Source organism: Anser cygnoides, chromosome 13 (genome assembly GCF_040182565.1).
Source record: "Anser cygnoides isolate HZ-2024a breed goose chromosome 13, Taihu_goose_T2T_genome, whole genome shotgun sequence".
NCBI lineage: Eukaryota > Metazoa > Chordata > Aves > Anseriformes > Anatidae > Anser > Anser cygnoides.
This window is the reverse complement of record NC_089885.1, coordinates 6,723,091-6,741,922: the sequence shown is the minus strand read 5'-3', so window position 1 is coordinate 6,741,922 and position 18,832 is coordinate 6,723,091. Positions and strand designations below refer to the sequence as shown.

General features: G+C 56.7%; 1 protein-coding gene across 2 annotated transcripts in view; it reads right to left on the bottom strand.

The window, feature by feature from the left end:
• Nucleotides 1–18,832, bottom strand: part of MID2 (midline 2) — a 73,517-nt gene that overhangs the window by 6,376 nt on the left and 48,309 nt on the right. For both annotated transcript variants that reach the window (XM_067004928.1, XM_048078043.2), the window contains exons 3-8: nt 18,362–18,457; nt 12,459–12,566; nt 7,289–7,437; nt 6,709–6,836; nt 6,056–6,199; nt 3,410–3,571 (exon numbers count right to left, since the gene is read on the bottom strand). In XM_067004928.1, the coding sequence (XP_066861029.1) occupies nt 3,410–3,571; nt 6,056–6,199; nt 6,709–6,836; nt 7,289–7,437; nt 12,459–12,566; nt 18,362–18,457 (787 nt within the window). The remainder of the gene's footprint in view (nt 1–3,409; nt 3,572–6,055; nt 6,200–6,708; nt 6,837–7,288; nt 7,438–12,458; nt 12,567–18,361; nt 18,458–18,832) is intronic.

Here is an 18,832-nt window from a genome sequence, read left to right as displayed (position 1 = left end):
GAGAGGAGGAAATCCTGGCTGGCCTTGGGCACGCGAGACCAAAGACAGGAACGGGCGGACATTGCCTCTAGCGTGATGTGAAAGGTTAATCGAGTCCACGATGCAGGGGCCAGGCAGAGCCTCGTGCCCAGCACGGACGCTGCCCTTCCCCATGCTGGGTGCAGGAAAGAGCATTTAGTTCTCTGTTACCTAAGCAGTACTTGGCAAGAAAAGGGCCAGCAGCACTGCCAGATTTTCTTTTCTCGACGCTTCGTGGAAAGAATAAATGCTGGTGAAGCTCAGCAGGTCCCGCTGACCGTGCCAGCTGCAGCACGTTGAAAAAGCCACACAGAGGGACAGCCGGCATGGGCTGTGGGTTGTTACATGAGCTGTGGCTGGCTAAATGCTGCAGGAACAACTGCACCACGATGCCCAGAAGACAGAGACAAACCTGACATCCAGCTGCATGGGTGAGGAACAGCAAAGCTGCTCCGTCGGCTGGGTCCGTGCAGGGGTGCCGTGGCGAGGGCAAGGGGCTGAGGGAGGGGAGGAGGGACGGAGGGGACTGCTTGCAGCTGAAAGCATGCTGCAGAGAGACAGGACCGGGTGGGCAGGCTCTCCCACTCTCAAGAAGCAATCTCTGTGCTCGCTGCAGGTGTCCGCCCCGCTCTGCCCAGCGGAAGAGCAAACCAAGCCAGAGTTCCTCGCTGTGCCAGCTCTGCGTTCTTCGCTCTTCTTGCTCTCCATGGGCAGGGGAGGAGAGCCAGCAGTGTGTCCACTCTGGGCAGCCACCTAAGATGCCAGCAGCACTGAAGTGCACAGGTGCAAAAGCTGGCTGTGAGCCTCCAGCTGCACCATCCACCTGGTCCACCAGCTCTGTCAGCAGCTCTGCAGCCAGAAGCCAGCCAGCTAACAAAGGCAGGGCAGCGGACCCATGGCACAGTGAGCTGGAAAGCAGCGGTTATTGTCCTCCCATCACCTCGAGGAAGCAAAGCCACAATGCTGAGCTGCTGAGTCGCAGGAAAGCAGTAAGTCCATCCAAACCTATGAATCTCCCAACAGACTCCGTACCGAACAGCTTGCTTTGGGATTGCACGCGTCTCACCCTGCTTGTTAGAAAGCATCAGCACTAACACGTTCCTGCTGCTAAGAGCAGAGCTGCTTGTGCCATGACAAACCCACTCCTCTGGATGAGGGACGTGGATGTGAGCAGCACTGTAGGACCCAGGAGGTCTCACAAGAGATGCACAGATCAGGAAGGGATGGAAACATGAGTGAGAATAAGACCAGTCCACAACAGTCAAGGCAAGGACCATGAAAAGAACTTTCCATGCACTTTATTTACTACCATCACTTGCACCCTCCCTGTATTCTGGCAGTTTCAACCACTTTTGGACACTTGCTAACAAACAAGACCTCCTCAAGCCCAGCCTCAGCAAAGGAAGGTTTCTTTCTGTCACTAGACCAAAACTATTTCACCCAGCTCTTCTGCTCGGGCAGTTTGGGAACACGGATTTAGTGCCTGCGCTGATGCTGCAGAAATCAATATGTGTCCTGACCCTGACCCTCTGGCGGTGAAGGCACCTCTCCAAACACCACTTCAGGAGCAGAAAGAGGGCTGTGAAATATGCTAATTGGCCCTTCTCCTCGTTGAGCTGCTGACACTTCCACGAAGGTTCATGCATCCCAATTTTAGCCCCATTTCTCTGTTGGAAACTCGGGCAAGGGACCACCCTTCATCCCTGGATGGGGTTTTCTCCAGCACCCACTGAAAGATGAACTTTTCCTGCCCCCCGCTACCACGCTGGGTATAATCACCTGCAATTTACGGGGAATTAAAGTAATCTCCACTGATTTCACATACAAAACCCCAGGGCCGATTTGTGCAGGACACTCAGCGTTACGTGGCATCCCGGGTACTTGAGGTTTGGCATGCAGGAAGGGGAGACCCCCTCCTTGGTTCCCCCTGCCCCACGGACATCGGGCAGGACAAAATGGCCGTGAGATGGGGCAGCTCCCTGCCCAGATCCCTGCAGTCCCCTTTTCTTGCATCTCCCCATCCCAGATGGGCTCTGCCCCTCTCTGGTCCCCTCCACCCAGGTGCATGGATGCTGCCCCTGTGGGCAGGCTGGAGGGCATCAGGCACAGCCCCCTTGAAGTCAAGCTACCGGGCATCGCTCATAAATTTGTCCGAGCTTGGCCAACGAGCCCTCTTCACATGCAGAGCTCATCCCTGCTGCCAAAATCACGAGTCGCTGCTCCGAAAACATCAGAAGTTCAAGTTTCTGAGTGCATAAAAACAGACAGCAAGAGAGGAGGTTGAAAGACGAGGTGAGCGATGGGGCTGGCCACCAGCAGCCCGAAGAGAGCGGAGAGGATCGCGCCTCCATCACCTGGGATCGCTCCCACGGCCGCTCGCTCCCGAGAAAGGAGCTCCTCAAAGCTACGACAATACAGAATAATTTGTGTAGCGCTTCAGGCGATGCCTGCTCTAGATTTTATAAATGCAGGAAGCTGCTGCAGACACATCCAAGCGACAAGGGGAGTTCAAAACCCGATTGGGCACTTATTTAATCTACTAAATCGAGTTCAGCTGCGAAGCGGAGCACTCAGCAGTGAGCCCGTGTCTCCGATGACTGACACTCGCTTAAAAAAACACAGGAGCAAGCCCTGTCCCCAGGGAGCTGCTGAAGCAAAGCGCCTTCGCTCCCCTCTGCACTGCTGTGTCACATCATCGCTCTTGGCTTGTCAAGTCCCCAATTTCCTATTTCCAGAGCGAGCACCTTTCAAAGCACAAGAAAGCTCTTAAAAACAGCAGCCGCAGGAGGGATGCAATTTTAATAAACAAGGCAGAACTGGATTGGAGTCTGCATCTCAGCAACTCCCCTCTATCCCCACCAGTGCACCGACGGCACTTAATTTCATTTTGTTTAAAGTCGCACAGGTTTCGCAAAGAAAACGAGGAGGCGGAGGCAATAAATCATTCTGAAAGCCTACTCAAGGCAGATGTGATTGCAGCACCAGGGAGGGAAACCCGAAAGAGCACTGCGCTCGCTGGGGCCAGGAGGGTTTCTGATGAGCGTCAGGAAGATGCAGTCATGCAGCAGGCAGATTTGGGCAAAAACCCGATGAGCCAACTTATTTGCTCCCTCTGACGTCTCGCATCCGTACATCATCCCACAAACATACAGCCCTGTGATCTGAAGCGACCAGGAAGCCGGACCCCCCTCGTCCCCCAAAAGCCCAGCTGCCCCAGGGAGCTGCGGGGCTGGCAGCACACCGTCCCAGAGAAAAGCCCCACCGGGGCAGAGGGGTCACTTTGGGGTCTCCATCATGCTGGAGACGACTGCGGTCTCCGCCGTACCCCTTCGGACCGCTGCAGGCGCTCCTCCGCCTCCCCCCCAACGCGAGGAGCCCCCGGGGCACGTACTGTTGGTCTTCAGGCGGGCAGGCTCGCTGTTTCGGCTGCCTGCCTGGTTGATGGCCTTGACGAGGAAGATGTAGCGGGTGCCACTCTGGAGCCCGTGGACGGTGTAGTGGTTCTGCTTGATGTTGGGGACGATCATCCAGCTGTCCATGGAGTTGTAGAGACCTGCGGTACGGGAGAGGGGAGAAGGTTTATTCACAGGGAAGGGACTCAGAGCAAAGGACTCTTTCTGGAAATGGAAAGGAGTCAGGAGCCCAGAGACCCTGAGGCTCCAGTGCCTAACGCTGTGGAGGTTGTGCTGCGGCACAGACCACTAAGGTAGCGTTGTATCGAGGGTGGGATGGCACAGGGCTGCAGGCAAGGAGAAAAGCTGGGGTGAGGACAACCTGCAGAGGGAAAAGGGTGCTGCAGGTGTCAGGAGCAAAACCTGCACTGACAGCAGGGGCCAGCAGCAGCGAGCACCCAGCAGCATCTACTGCAGCCTGCAGCAGCTCTGGGCTATCAGAAAGCAGCTTTGGGGCAGATATTGCAACACGGGAGCATTGCTTTCAGCAAATATCAGAAAAACGAGGCAGCTCAGATGTAGTAGCCGGGGGCTTCTTGGATCCAGCAGGTCTGGGGGCGAAGCGTGAGACAATTCATGAGGAGTGGGCTGTGAATGAAGGGTGACGGAGGAGGGTTTTCAGCCTCCCATCGCTGGCGAATGCATGCACAGCTGTGTGCCAGGAGCCTGGGAGATGCTCCACACACCCTCTTTATAGGCTCACACGGGGACAGCGAGACTGTGCCTGCAAGAGGACGCTCCTCAGGTGATTATTTACCCCCTGTGGCTTGCTCAGTTGGAGGACAAGGGCAGATTGCAGTCATTGTCAGCTTGGATTTGGTCTGAAATACACGTGGAAGCTGCCTAGGGGAGCAGAGCAATGCTATATGAAGTAGAAAATAAAACAGATATGATACTGGCTGCATCCTGCACACAGAGCTGCTTTCATCACACGCATGCTGCATGGCCAAGGAGTTATCTCCCTGCAGACAAGGGCCACCTTTGGGTCCTTCAATGGAACGGACAGGACGGCTGAGAGATGACAATCTGGGAGTGATTTGGCCTCCAAGGCAGGTTTCCTTCTCAAAACTATCAAGGAGGGGTTGTCTCTGAAGACCGAGGGCTTCTATCCTTGCCAAAGCTTAAAAAAATCATTTTTATTGCAGCTTTCGTCATCTGTAAAATGCCTGACTCCTGCCGAGCTCTTGGCTTTAAAGGCAGCGTAAAGGGGATGGTTTCCACAGGCCAACTGTGTGCTCTGTGAAAAGGTATTTCCTTCTCTGGGAAGCCTCCTGGTGCTCCTGTTAGGTGAGCCCAGCACACTATTTTCGGTGCTTCTCCGTGCATGAGTTCAGCCAGGACTCAAATGCTTTCATCACCCGGCCCCGAACACATTATTGCAAGTGACAATATATTATTCATTTTCTCCTCTGAGGTGTTAACTGATGTTTTCTTTCCTCCTTCTACCAAGAGCTAGCGAAGGCACCTAGGAAGCTGCTCCTGACGTCTGCCCCCTTGGGCTTTCCCCCGGAGCCGCCCTTGCTGCCCAGCTCCTCGCACAGCCCTCGCCCTGCCAGCGCAGCCCCCAGGGGAGGGCAGGGGGACACCCCGTTTCCTACAGCACTGCGTGCTATGATGTCAATCCAGGAGCAGAATGTCAGTGCCCGAGCTGTGCTGCCGGGATGCCGTGCTCTTCTGAAGCACTGTTTCGGGACAGAAAAACTGGAAGATATATTTTCCTTCTTCCATTAAAATGCCCATGCAACCCCCCTCAAATTTTAGGGAAAAGGCAGTGTTACAAGAAATTGCAATGTGTGCATATTTCTGATACGAGGACTGCCATTGAGGACTCCTGGGCACCCAGAGGTATAGATCCCTGCTCCTGAGACTGGCAAATCGTCCTTGGCTTTCTGACCGAGCTGCTCTTCTCCAATTAATTGTGCCTCAATGGAAACCCAAACAAATCCCTTTTCTCTGTGTTCTCTCTTTTTTTTTTTTTTTTAATAAGCCTTCCTGACAATGAACAATGAGGAAGACTAAAAGGAGACTGCAGATGTGACATGCCTGTCCTGTGGGACTTGTAGTGGGTCACAGCTTCAAGCCCTGGCATTCCTAACCTGCAATTCACCACCTCTCCCTAACGACAATCCATGGCGCTAAGAAGCTGAGAGTCTAAGTCTGCTCTGATCATTTTAGGTGTCGGAGGGGAAGAGACTACCTAGATATTCACCCCCTGGTGATTTCTGATGTGCTCCATCTTCCAGCCGTCAGCTTCTGCCTGGCTGATATTCGAGCGAAACGCCAGCCCCGCTGCTGATGCAGAGCTTTGTGCTGGTAGGTACGGCTTCTGAAAGTGCTGGTGCAGCTCCAGCTGTGTGCCCTGCCAGATGTGCCCTGCCAGATGTGCCCTGCCAGATGTGTGCCCCCAGATGTGTGCTGCCAGCTGTGCCCTGACAGCTGTGCCCTGCCAGCTGTGCGCTGCCCTCCCGCGTGGACAGGAGCTCAGGACCCTCGGGACTGCAATGCCCTGGCTCTTTGGTTTCGGGTGGGGGCTGCGCCAAGCGCCCATCTGAGCGAGGGTGTTTGCTCAGTGAGTGGCGACTTACTGATGAAGTTGGCCTGGCCGGTGAAGATGGTGTACTGGAGCTCATAGGAGCTGACGCTGAACTCGTCCTCCGAGATCCAGTGGACTGTGATGGTGTCGTGGGAGGCCGTGCAGAGCTCCTCGCGGACAGACGGCGGGTTTGGCGCTGCAGGAGGTAACAGGTAGCGTGTTTCAGTAAGTTTGCGTCTTCTCGTTTTAAAATGCATAAGACTTTTTTTGCTCCCATAGAGAGACGGGCTCATGCAGGGAGCAGCGTCTCGATGCACACAACCGTCTCATTTTACACGTCACTGAGTAATGATGTCTTCGCTTCTCCACAGCTTTCAGCCCTCCCCCTGAATTTCCAGCCCCTGGCACAATACCACAATCAGCTAATTCACCTGGGGTGTCTCCAGCCCCCTGCCTCGGGCACAGAGCCCTTGCTGCACTGCTGCAGGGGAGCAGAGGCACCCTGCAAACAGAAGGATGGGGACATGTCGCTGCCCTGGGGACAGCATGGTGGCCCCTGTGCTGCTGTGGCCAGCCACTTACTGGTGACAATGAGTGGCAGCCCAGTGTGCCCTAAAACATCCCCCCAGCCCTCGGTGGGGTACAAGAAGCAGGGCCGGGGGGAGAAGCGGGGCGCAGGCGGTGGGAGCGCGCCCGTGCACTCACCGGTGAGATAATCCAGCCCCTCCAGCAGCTTCTTCTCTCTGGAAAAATCCAACGCGAAGTTTTCAAAGGCGTCATTAAAATTGATATCTGGTATCAGAACTTGAGAGGATGCAGTTGCCATGGCGACCCTGAAAGAAAAGAAGAGCCCATCCATCCGCATCAGGGTGCGCTCCGCTCCCAGCTCCCGGCTCCCGGCAGGGGCGAGGTGGGCGACGGGCAGGGCGCAGGCAGCCCGCGGTGACACAGCCTGGCACCCGGGAACCCCGGGGGGTGGCAAGGACGAGGCACGGAGGTGGGGGGCTCCGTCCCTGAGGGTCCCAGCCCCGGCGCCCTGGGCTGGTTCTCACCACGTTGGTTTTTCCACCACTCTTCCCCACCAGGGAGCAACGTCGGCTCCCTGTTCGGCATCATCGGGACCTGCCGTGCCCCTCCCGTCCTGCCACCCACTACCAGAATTTAGTGAGGGCAGCATGCAGCGGGGGTGAGGGGGTACCCCTGGCTCTGTGGTCAGGGGACAGCTCGCTGTGGCCGGGCCACCAACTCGGCAGGCGGCACCCCAGCTGCCACCCAGGGAGCCCACCTCTCGGCCACGTTCCTGGCCGTCTGCAGGAACCGCGCGTGGTCGTTCTCCTTCAGGATGTGCTCCGCCTGGTTGATGAGGACCGTCGAGCGCTCAAGACACTGCCGGCAGTTGGCGACCTGCTGGGCCAGCTTCCTCAGCTTCATCACCTGCGGCGGGAGCAGGGGGAGGCAAAGATGCTCAGAGCGCGGCACGCGGAGGGGGGCTGCTAGCAGCCTGGCGGCCGGGACCACCTCTAGCAGGGTCCAGCTGCTTTTTGGGGGGCACGGGGAGGGGGTTTGCGGCTGCAAGCATTTTGCAGTTAAAGGTGAGGGGCTGCAGTAAGAGGGGAAAGGACAGGAAGGGTGTCCGTGGCATGGGGGAGCAGGAGCTGGAAAACTGATGCAGGCACCAGTTTGTACCCCAAAATAGGGCACAGTGGGCTCTGCTCCACCCCCACAAGCATCCCACAAGCCCTGTGACCCACTCAGGGACCCTCCGATGCTTCAGCCCCCTTCCCGCGGGGCTCCTTGGAGGGTACTTACTGATGACTTAAGACACCACTGAATAAGCCATAAAGCAAAAACAACGGGCTTGGTGGCACCCCTTTCTCTCCTGCAAAGTACCAGTGCTCAGGGGGGCAAAGAAACCAGAACAAACATCATTTCTTAGGAGAAATCTCTGTGGGGGAAAAGCTCAGGTGAAAGGCCCTTAGGAGCTCCTAAGTCCTCCACTCAGAGAGGACCAAGCTGAAGAACAAACCCAGGTCATCCCTGGCACTGCTCATGGATTGCAAAGGTCACGTTTCTGGAGGGTCTAATGAATTAGTGCACACAGCTCCAACAATAAAATGATCACAAGATTTAACCCCCTTCTTCCAGGAGAAAGGAGGTGGATCGGCACACTGGGAACTGCACCAACAGCCGAGATGGAAGTAATTCTCTGTCTGGAAAAGCATCCTGAGAGGGGCAACGAGGCACTTGCAAATGAAATACAAATTCCTACTGCCCTGTTCCTCTGTGCATCTGCAGCAAAGTCACCCAGGGGAAGAGAAAGAGAGTTTCAGAAGCTGGGAATATCTGAAACAGCAGACTCTGAAATAATGAATCCCACTCCAGACCTCTGCCCTGCCCTTCCAAGCCACTTGAGACTTTCCTGAAAGGCACTGTGCATTAAAGTAAAACCAGCAGTCCTCCAGAACGGCACCAGCCGGAGAGACGCTGTTTCCCCTTGCTTATTTAGCAGACGCTTGCAGCCAAGCATGGTGCTAGACTCGTCCTGCCAGAACGCAGCAGCACAGCTCCATCCCCATCCCCATCCCCATCCCTGAGCTCCATCCCCATCGCTCTGCTCCGCATGACCACCCGCAGCAATCCCACCCACCTCCTAGGGGACAGCCGGTGCGCCACGCTGCTCACCTGCACGGGTCTCATCCTGAGATCAATTCCTGCTTTCCTTTCTCTTTTCCTTTTTTTTTTTTTTTTTTTTTCCTTTTTTATTTTTTAGAGAGAGCCCTCACCACGCTGCCATGACAGCGGCTCCCAAAGCTGCCGGCTCGGCAGCCCCTTGCCCCCCCACGGCACGCTGTCAGCCCGCGCCCGCCGTGCCCGTGATTCGAAATGATCCGTCAAGAAGCAGAGCGTGAGCCCCGGCTGCTGACAGGAGCTGCTGGAGCTGCTCTCCCCGGTGTCAGCGCTGTCGCCGCGCTCACAATTAAGCAGCCTGCTAATCCCCCGGCTGACACCGCGGCCCCGCTCCCCTCGCAGGGTGTCCTTCTGCCACCTCCCAGCCCCAGCACCGCCCCAGGACCTCAGAATAGACAGGACTAGGGTGAAAAGCCAGCAGATGAGCTCTGAGCCTCTCCAGCTGAGGAAAAGCTCTGACTTTGCACCCAAGGGCTCTCGTTGCAGCCTGAGATTCGGCCGATGGAGCTCCACAGGGCCAGCGTGGCACGTACCCAGCTGCCAGAGACGGGACTTTGGGGTGAATTACCATGAAGTGAGGACACCGCGGCATCCTCCAGCCAGTGCCACAAGCTCTGCGATGGCACCCGGGCTTAGGCATCCCCCGGGACGTGCCCGCTGCACTGCCACTGCAGGAGAGGACCAGCTGTGCACCCAGCTGTGGTCTTCCTGCCAAACCTCGCTTCTCCTGCCACATCCCTGTGCCCCAGGCTGTGTTTAAAGCCAGCTCAGGTGGCACACCCAGCACCTGGGGGTCTTCCAAGGAGAGAGCCCTCCTGTCTTGCAGGGAGCTGCTCAGAGCCAGGAGGCAGCACCTTCCTGTCCCGCAGGGCTCAGGGCCGTGCGTAACGCCCGCGGGAGCGAGAGGAAGGCTGCCGCACCGAGCCACCCTGCTCCGCACCCCCCGGAGAGCATCCCCGTGGAGATGTGCCCCGTCCCACCGGCATCTCACCAGGATGGGGGTACAGTGGTACAGCATCTAAACGATGGCACGGCTCGCCCCGCAGCCATCGCCTCTCACGGCCTTGCTTAGCGTAGCTCTGGGCGAGATGATGTGCGAGCAGGAGGATGTCAGGGTGAGAGGGGAGGCAGGAAGGGAAACGCGGGGGTCAGACAAGGGCACAGACCCGACAACGAAAGCACCACCGAAAGACATGCCTGGAAGTGCGTGAATGAACGGCACAAGGAGTTGGGCTGCAGCTAAGAAGTCACCTCACTGGGCTGTGACAGCTTCGGGCCAAGGGGTGCCCCCAGAATGCTCCATCTCCATCATATGTGACCTCTCCAAGGGTGAATAACTGACGTTGGGAGCCCTGCGCCCCCCTGGCACCAAGACCGGGGGAGCTGATGCCCCAGCGGTGTGCCGGGGGCCATGGGGAGGGCAGGGAGCAGCAGGTCCCAGCGAGCCGTGCCTCGCCGGCGGCACGTCGCGGGGAGAAGCGCTCGTCTTGGCTAGCAGCAGGCGGCACAGCTCCAAATGGCTATTTGCACAAGGAAGGGAGGCTCCTGCTGGGGCTTAATGCGCTGATGGATGGCTCATTTTAAGAACAACTTCGTCAGAAAAAAAAAATATCAAAAGGAGAATAAGGAGGAGAAATGGGAAGAAATGGTTCAAGAGAGGACACGGCAAGCACAGCGAGGAGAGCCCCTGCCCTTGCTGTGATGGTGTGCCTGGGTACCAGCTCCTTCCAACCACATCCCAGCAGTGACCAGAGCCTGCAGCACTAATCCCTGAGGATTTTCACAGCTTCATGAGTCTCTCCCATGCATCTCCACCGCCTTGGTGCCACGTTCACCATGGGGTGCCATGTGGTGGTACCTGACCCCCAGCATCACCAGCCTGCTCCCAGGGATGCTTCCTCCTGCAGGCTGCCACCGCTCCCACGCGTGACAGGACACAAACCTCAAGCCACTGCTCTGCTCCTCGCACGTTTCTCCTTGCCTTCTGCAGGTGGCGGAGCTCCATCGCACAGCTACCCAGGGCCAGAGCAGCCAATTCCCCCTGGGACCACATGCCATCAGTACCTCCACTGCAGCCCTACCAGCTCGCAGCCTCCCCAGGCATTCGGCCCGATGAGCTCTCCTGTGGCACCCATCCTTGGAGGCCTGCAAGTCCCACGCGGTGGCAAAGGGTACAGCGAGGGGAGCAGAGACCATGTGCCCCCGCTGTGCCCTGCCAAACAGGTGAGCATTGCAATGCTCTGCCTTCCCTGCACGCCGAGGGCTTTTTTGTCTATAAATGGGAGAGAGAGGGGCTCGTCTGCAGAGCAAGCAGCAACCCATACTGTATGTCGTGCTGTCCATCAGCAAAAACAGCCCAGAAGTAGAAACCAAATGGGAATTCAGCAGGAGCGCAGTGCTTCTTGCTCTGCTGTCTGAGCGCATCAAAGCAGCCGCAGTCTCCAGCGCTTCCTCCTTTCTGCCTTTTCTTTTTTTTTTTGTCTTTTTTAATTCTCCAGTGTTTGCAGCTGGGGTTTCTCAGAAAGGCTGCTTGGAAACCATTGCTCGTAGGTGTTACGCTGCTGAAAGCGATGGAGAAAACCCCTCTGCTCGACCGTTCTCCAGATGTCTTGTATCTCGCATTGCTCCTGAGCAGCTCGGAACAGAGATGCTGGGAGTCTTGCAGGACCCCAGCTAAGAAGCTGCCAGGGGCTGCACTGTGGGTTTGCCTTCCCCACAGACACGGAGCCTATGGATGGTGCACAGTACCGTGTGGATGCTGTCACATCCCGGAGGTGTCTCTCCCAAACCCGTTCCCTGAGCACCGCTCACCACCCTCCTGTCCTTGCTCCTGAGCAGCATCATTGAGGGGTTCCCCAAAAGCTGGAATTTAAACATCCCAAGGATGCCCAGTGTGTCCTGATCCTCCCCACCCGCCCAGACCCCCAGTGCCACCAGTGCCCTCCCTCACCTCTGTTCCTCTCCTGCAGGAGCAGTGCTGGGCTTGGAGCTACATGGGCTCCAGGTTGCTCGTTTGAATTTACAAGCTGCTTTGGGGCACGAGTCAGGGCCTCTCTGCTTTTCCCAGAAGCCAGATCTGTAGGAAAAAGCAGCTCCAAGAGTCCCAGCTCTCTGCCAAGTACGGCTGAAACTGGACAACGTGGTCAAAAGACGTTAGGGGGAGAGGGTGGGAAGTGAGAGGCAGACAGACAGATGGACCAGCAGAAGGCACCGTTACATAAAATATGTTTCCTGAAGTGCCTGGGATAAAAGTGCACATTTTAAAGCTTCCGCTCCTGCAGAAAGGGGTCCGTTGTGTCCCAGAGTGACTCTGGCTGGCTCTCACACATGTGCACATGGCGTGACCTGCTCCCAAACCGTTGTCTGCAAAAAAACCCTGTATTTGGGGTGATGATGCTCCCAGCAGGATGAGCTCCCTGGCTTAACCGTCGGTGCTGCAGCGGATGCACAGAGCAGGAACCTAACGCACATTCAGGCTCCGTAAGGAAGGGAAACTCGCCTACGGCCACGATGCAGTGCAGAGCTCGGATGGCCCTTCAATATTAATTCCACATTATTATATTAGCAGCGCAGTGTTAGAAAAGCCCCGAGGAGGCTGTCTGGGCTGATACAAGCAACTGCGCCAATTTATCGTGCTCATGGCTGCGCCTGCCCTCCTCCGGCCACGCTCCTCCAAGCGCACGCCCGTCCTCGCGGGGCCAGCCCTGGGGACAGGCGGCAGCGAGGGGCACGGGGACCCACGCACAGCTTTGGGCAGCGCAGCTTACCTTCGTCTCCTTGATCTTGACAGCGATGACCTGCTTGCGCTGGCGGATGATCTCCATGAGCTCGTCGCACTCCTCCATCAGCTTGGCCTCGTGCATGGCCGTGTTCACCTGGGCAGGAGGAGCAGAGGCGCATGTGTTAGGAGGGGCGTCCCACTGGGGCGCGTGCTGCAGGGCTGCCTGGGCCCTGCTGCGGTGCAGCACCCCGCCGTCACGGTGGCAGCGCTTTCCGAAAAAGCTTGGGTACCACAGGCGGCCCTGCCATGCTGCAGCTCTCATCAGCTGGGACAGCGATTGGGATGCGAGACCCCGAGCCCCTCTGCTCACCCCCACCTCCGGCCCCCCGTGTTGCAGCTGCGTCCATCAGCCCGTCTCCTGGAGGCGAACAAAGTCCGATGGCAGCCAGGTACCACCAGCGCCTCCTGCACCCTTATTTTCAGGTAACGCACTGTGCTTACAGTGCCTGGTGGGCTCAGAGTGCTCCTCGAGAACCCCTGTTCGAGAAGAGCCTTCTGCTAGCAGCCATCTCCGAAAACCAAGAGTACCAGGTGCTGCTGCAGCACCTGCTGCTCTGAAAAGCCCGATTCCTTCGTGGTGTGAAGGTTTGGCCGTGTACCCACACCATAATATCTGCTTTGAAGCTTTCTCTGGCTCAAGGCAAATTTCTGAGTGGGTTTTGCTCTGGTCTCACCACACATGGAGCCTGGTGGTGCTCACACCCACGAGCTGCTCCCCGCAGCATCCCTTCCTGCCCGCTGTTCCCAGTGCAGGACACACGCCTTCAGCGAGGCCGGCACCCGGAGGGGTAACAGTGAGCAGCAAACGGTGCCTTCATAATCATGACATCTTCCAGATTGCTGCGGATATTCCTCCCTCCCTAACCTCGTTCCCAGTATTTATGGCTCAGTGGTGAAGAAATACAACCCACTACATGTCACGGCCAGCCATTCCTCCCACCCTGCCTTCCAGAACGGCAGCACCGAGGACGGGCTCGAGCTGCAGGACGAGGAGACCTCGTGTAGACCTGGTCACCTGAGCCAGCCCCAGCCCTGAATACAGACCAGGACTGATCTCCCCATGGCTCCTGCCACATGGATGGCTGGCCAAGGTGATCATTTTGTGGCTTGGCATCCACCGAAACGTGAGGAAGGGGAGAGTTCATTTGCTGTCCCATCCCCTGTGGACCAACACGGTGCCCACCAGTCAGGCAAGGCACTGCCAGCAGGTTGCATGGATCTTCAAGAGCATAAAGGCTACAGCTGGAGAACTGCCCTGGCCATGTCCAAGCTCAGCTAGGGACTCCAAGAAGGTCTTCTCCCCCTCTGCATTCCTTCACCTGCAGCAGCAGTGCTATCACCTCCTCCTTGCAGCTTAATTCCAAGCAAAGCAGCAAGGAAATGGAAAGAAAGCCTCAAGGTTCCCCCATTTTCCCACGTCTGCTGTGCTGCTGCCGCCACCTGGAAGCCCGGCAGTGGTGGGAGCACGAGGCTTGCTGTGCACAAGAACACCCTGTGTGCCCTTGGACCCCTGCTGCCTGTCCCCCCGTGAACGACTGTGAACCCGCTCCTGAGCTGAGGGTTTGCTCCCTTCTGGTTCCGCATCTGCACCCCAAGGACAAACCCACGTGTCCATCCGCACCCAAGGGGCCCCGAGGACAGAAGTGCTAAGCAATTATTGTCCTGCTGGGTTGTTTCCCACAGAGGTACGGCCACTGGGGCTTTGCTACCCTGCGGCCACCAAGAAAACCCTGTGAGATCAGTGCTCCTGCAAAATGCCCGCGTACAATGGTGGAGGCGTCCTGCCTCATTCAGGCTAATTAATCCCTGCTGGACCCCCTCTTCAGGCTTCAAATACACAGATTTATTACAAAAAAAATCTGAAAGAAAGACATGCAAAGAGTGCAGTGAAAGCATGGGCAAAGGTTTTACTCCGCTGTCTCTGGGAAAGACCAGCATCCTTTCGGGGGATGGACAGGGAAGTGGGGACACACTTCACAGATGGGGATTTAAGCCCTGTCACTTGAATTAAACGGTGTCCTGAAGGACATAAATAGGTTTTCTTCATTTTGTAATCTCAAAAAGATCTGAAACAGCAGAGCAGTCTGAAGCCAACCCAGAGCTAAACACATTTGATATAAGAGCTTTTTTTAAACCTGGCCAGCAGATTATGCAACGCCAAAGTGGGAGACAGCTGATGGTCTGCAAAGATAACTCCGCTGAGAAAAACAGTGGATAATCTTCCAAATCTGCTGCAAGGTAGTGGCAGGGGGTGGAAATCAAGCCCAGGATTCGCAGCCTGCTGCAATCCGTGCTGGCAGAAGGGAAGGCATCGGTGCAGCCAGAGACCGACATCCCCTGGATTTCCCAGGAGCACAAAATCAGGGCCAGGATTTCAGACCCACCGACCCACCGTCCTCCCTGTGTGGCCCTGGCCTTCCTTCTGAGAGCCAAAACACGGCAGCACAGCCTCCTGAGCACCAACGGAGGACTTCTGCTAAGCCTGGGACGAGGCACAGCCCCGCGGTGCCCACAAATAGCTCCAACGCAGCCCCCTGCCTGCGGCAAGCGCGGAAGGGCAAAGATATTTTCTGCTTCACACTTTAGCGTGCTCTCTCTAAAGCTGCCTCTGAAGGCCAGGACCACATATTTAGTAAGGCTGAGAAATGTATTTCAACTGTTATTTTAGGCAGAACGACTGACAAAGCTGAAAACTCATAAACAGTGTGGAAAACGACAGCCGGGAGGTCTGAAACTTCCAGAAGCTACATGAAATACCAAATTGCTTTTAACATCAGAGGTCTGTCCATTTGGATGTTGTGGATGGATTCAGACACAAGTCTCTCAAAGATGCAAATGCCCTTAAACTCGGAGCCTGTCTCAGCTCCTTCCTACCCGTGCACTGAGCTGCATCTGACGGTGATCTGCGGCTGCTGCCGGCGCTCACGGCGCTGCTGGCACGCTCAGAACAAAATGCTGATGCTGCCTGCAGGAAAAGCAGAGCCCCAGTCTCTGGGAGGCTGTTGGTAAAGAACAAAATGCAGCTCCCTGTGTAAACGCCTTTTCTCCTGCATGCTGTGCTACGGGGAAATTATCCCACTTGGTGCATGCAGCATCCTTGCAGCCTCGCATCCCCGCACCCCCCCCATCCCCTCGTCTCTGCACCCCTGCATCCCTGCCAGCTGCTTGGGTGATGAGGCAGCCCCAGGATCATGCACGGGAAGCTGCAGGGCTGGCAGCCTGCAGCCAGGGCCCAGGGGGAAGTGTCGATGTACCGGAGGGTAGGAAGGCCCTGCAGAGGGACCTGGGTAGGTTGGATCGATGGGCAGAGGCCAGTGGGATGAGGTTCGACAAAACCAAGTGCCGAGTGCTGCACTTTGGCCACAACAACCCCACGCAGCACTACAGGCTCGGGGCAGAGTGGCTGGAAAGCTGTGCAGAGGAAAAGGACGTGGGGGGGTCTACCTTTTCGCAGATAACTAGCGATAACTAGGATCTAACAGATAACTAGGATCTAACTTCTCGCAGATAACCAGTGATAGGACTAGAGGGAATGGCCTCAAGTTGCACCAGGGGAGGTTCAGGTTGGAAATGAGGAGAAATTTCTTAGAAAGAGCAGTCAGGCACTGGGACGGGTTGCCCAGGAAGGTGGTGGAGTCACCGTCCCTGGGGGTGTTCAAGGAAAGGTTGGACGTGGTGCTTGGGGATAGGGGTTAGTGGGTGACATTGGTGATAGGGGGGTGATTGGACCAGACGATCTTGGAGGGCTTTTTCCAACCTTAATGATTCTCTGATTCTATAAATAACCATCATGTTTGCTCAAGCCCTGGCAAAGCTCCCCTGAATCCACGTCAGTGATCCCTGCAGCAGACCGGTGCCTTTTCTCCCCGGAAAGGTTCTGGTTCAAGGAACCGCCGCTCAATTTAGCACTGAAAAATCAATAGCCTGTTAAGAAGAAACTAATTGCAACAGCCGCTCTCCATGTATCACTTCAGCAAACAAAGCTGCAAATTAATTTGCTGTTAACGGGTATACGCACTTTGAAACAACAGTAAGGTGTTAGCTGCCTTCTTCCCCTTGAATGCTGCTCACGGGAGCGCATCGCTCCCGAGCTGCTGCCCACAGCCATGGCCAAGGGCAGTGCCGGTCTGCCGGCACGGGCGCTCCCCGCGAGCTCGCCCAAGCGCTTCCCTCGGAAATGCAAACAAAGGATGCCTGATTGCACACCGCCAACACAAAGGGTTTTACAGACCAAGTGGTCAAAGCAGCAAGGTCGGCCGAGCCCCTTTCTTCAGCAGGATTAAAGGTGATCTCCTGTCTTCCGCCAACGCTTCCCTGTAATCCCCTGGACAAAGCCTTTCCCACTTGCTGCTGGCTTTAGCCGCTATTCTGCCACAGCCGGCAGGGCTCGGGCAGGCGAGATTGCAATCACCGCCTCTGACAGCAGGAAGGAAGCAGGGAGGCAATCTGTGCATGTTTGGGAGGAGGAAGGAACGCGAGGAAGAAGACTAGCTGCTGCAGACAAGGGTGAGGCTCGATGAGACAGGAGAGAGGGGCGGATGGGCTGCTTGCAGGCGTGTGGAGGGAAGGGCAAAACAACCCCTTCCCTGTGCCCAGGGTGGACGGGATGGGACAGGGAGCCACAGGCTTAAACTGCAGCAGGAAGGCTTCACGTTGCCTTGCTGAGGATGAGGTGCCAGAGGCTGTGGAAGAGGCAGCATCTCCATCGCATGTTCAGGACGGTGGGACAGCCGTTGTCATCCCTTCTACTGCTCCTTGTCGGTGACTCCCTGAGTCAATGTCCCCATCATGGAGCATGTGAAAGGCTCAGAGAGGAGCAGGATGAGAGAGGCTCTGCCCTGGCTTGCAGCGAGTTACACAGCAAAACAGGGAGACAGTGGCTGGAGGCAACGCATGGATGTCTCCCTTGTACAGCAAAGGTCAGGAAAACATGCTTGTCCTGGTGCTGATGGGAAATGACGGCTATGCCAAAGCGCTAAGGAGCAAGGAGACTCACAAGAGTCAGGATTTCACCAGCAGGATCATCCTCAGCAGCTCTGCTTCAGGTGCCTTGCACCCAGAGGCTCTGTTCCCCCCAGGGCCGAATGCTCTTCCCAGTGATGGGAACGCCGGCTGCACGCCCTGGGTGGGAGGGCTGCACCGCAAAGCGCCTGCCCCGGCCCCGCTGAGGACCTTCTCCCTCACTGCTTCACTCACTCCCTTACTTTCCGATGCTCCCAGCATCGCTGCCTGTGCTCCAGCTGCTTGGCTTTGCTCCTGGCATGGGGACCTGCTGCAGCCAAAAGCGTCCCCCAGATGGGAGCACACCCCACCTCTAAATCCCTGCGAGCAGCTGCGGGCTTCATCCTGCGTCCTCGCCAGCACCTGCAGCAACTTCAGTTACAGGAGCACGTCTCTGTTCGTTCAGCCAGCCGGGAGGATGGACAGATGGATGGGTCCTGCTCTGTGGGTAGCTCCCCGAGAGCCAAGCTTCCCCCATGCTGCAGACAAGGACTTTTCAGCACTCAGCCCCCGTCCGCCTCCACATCGGGCCCCAGCCGAGCTCCAAAGGGAAGAGGGCCACACCTGACCACAGGGGGATGCTATAAAACACAGCCTCTAGCCTGCAGAACTCCTCCCGTCACACCACTGCCCCCCGCTCCCTCACACCCCACCAACCCCTGGTGAGTCCTGCATTGTTTGGGACTGACCTCTCCGAAGCATTTCAGCCCTGGCAATGCCTCCCACCATCCCTCTCCATCAGCTACCCTCACTCCTTCCCACTCCGCCCATGGTCCTGCTGCTTGGGAGAGGAGATGGGAGCAGTCCTGTGCACCCCGTCGGCTGAACTGGGAGCTCCCCGGTGCCCCCTCCCCATCCCTGCCCGCTCCCCAGGCTGCTCTCACCAACCTCCACTTGCTGGCAGATCTGTATCAGCTTGGCCATCTGGTTTTCCAGTTCGCTGTTGCGTTTAACCAAGTTGGTGAGATTCGTCTCCAGGGTTTGCTGTGAGTCCAGACAACCGGGAGGAGAGAGAGAGAAAAAAAAAAAACAAACAAAATAAACATAAGATGAACAAAGCCAGAGGACTGCAACCACCAAACCAGACCATTTGTCACCCGACGTACTGCCTGAGGGAGCAAAAACTTGGATAACTTTGGGCAAAGGTCTTGCTGCCAAGCGCTGCCCAGACCCGGCAGAGTTTGGCCGCTCCTTGCCAGCACGTCCTGCCTTTTTGTGAGGGTATAAAGAGCTATTCTGCTGCGATTTCCAGCCAGGAAGTCTGCCTGCTGGGAATGAATAGCTGCTATTCTCCATCCCTGCTCTCCCCTCATCATCCTCCGTTGGTGCTGGAGACGAAGGGCTGGGAGCGGGCTGGGG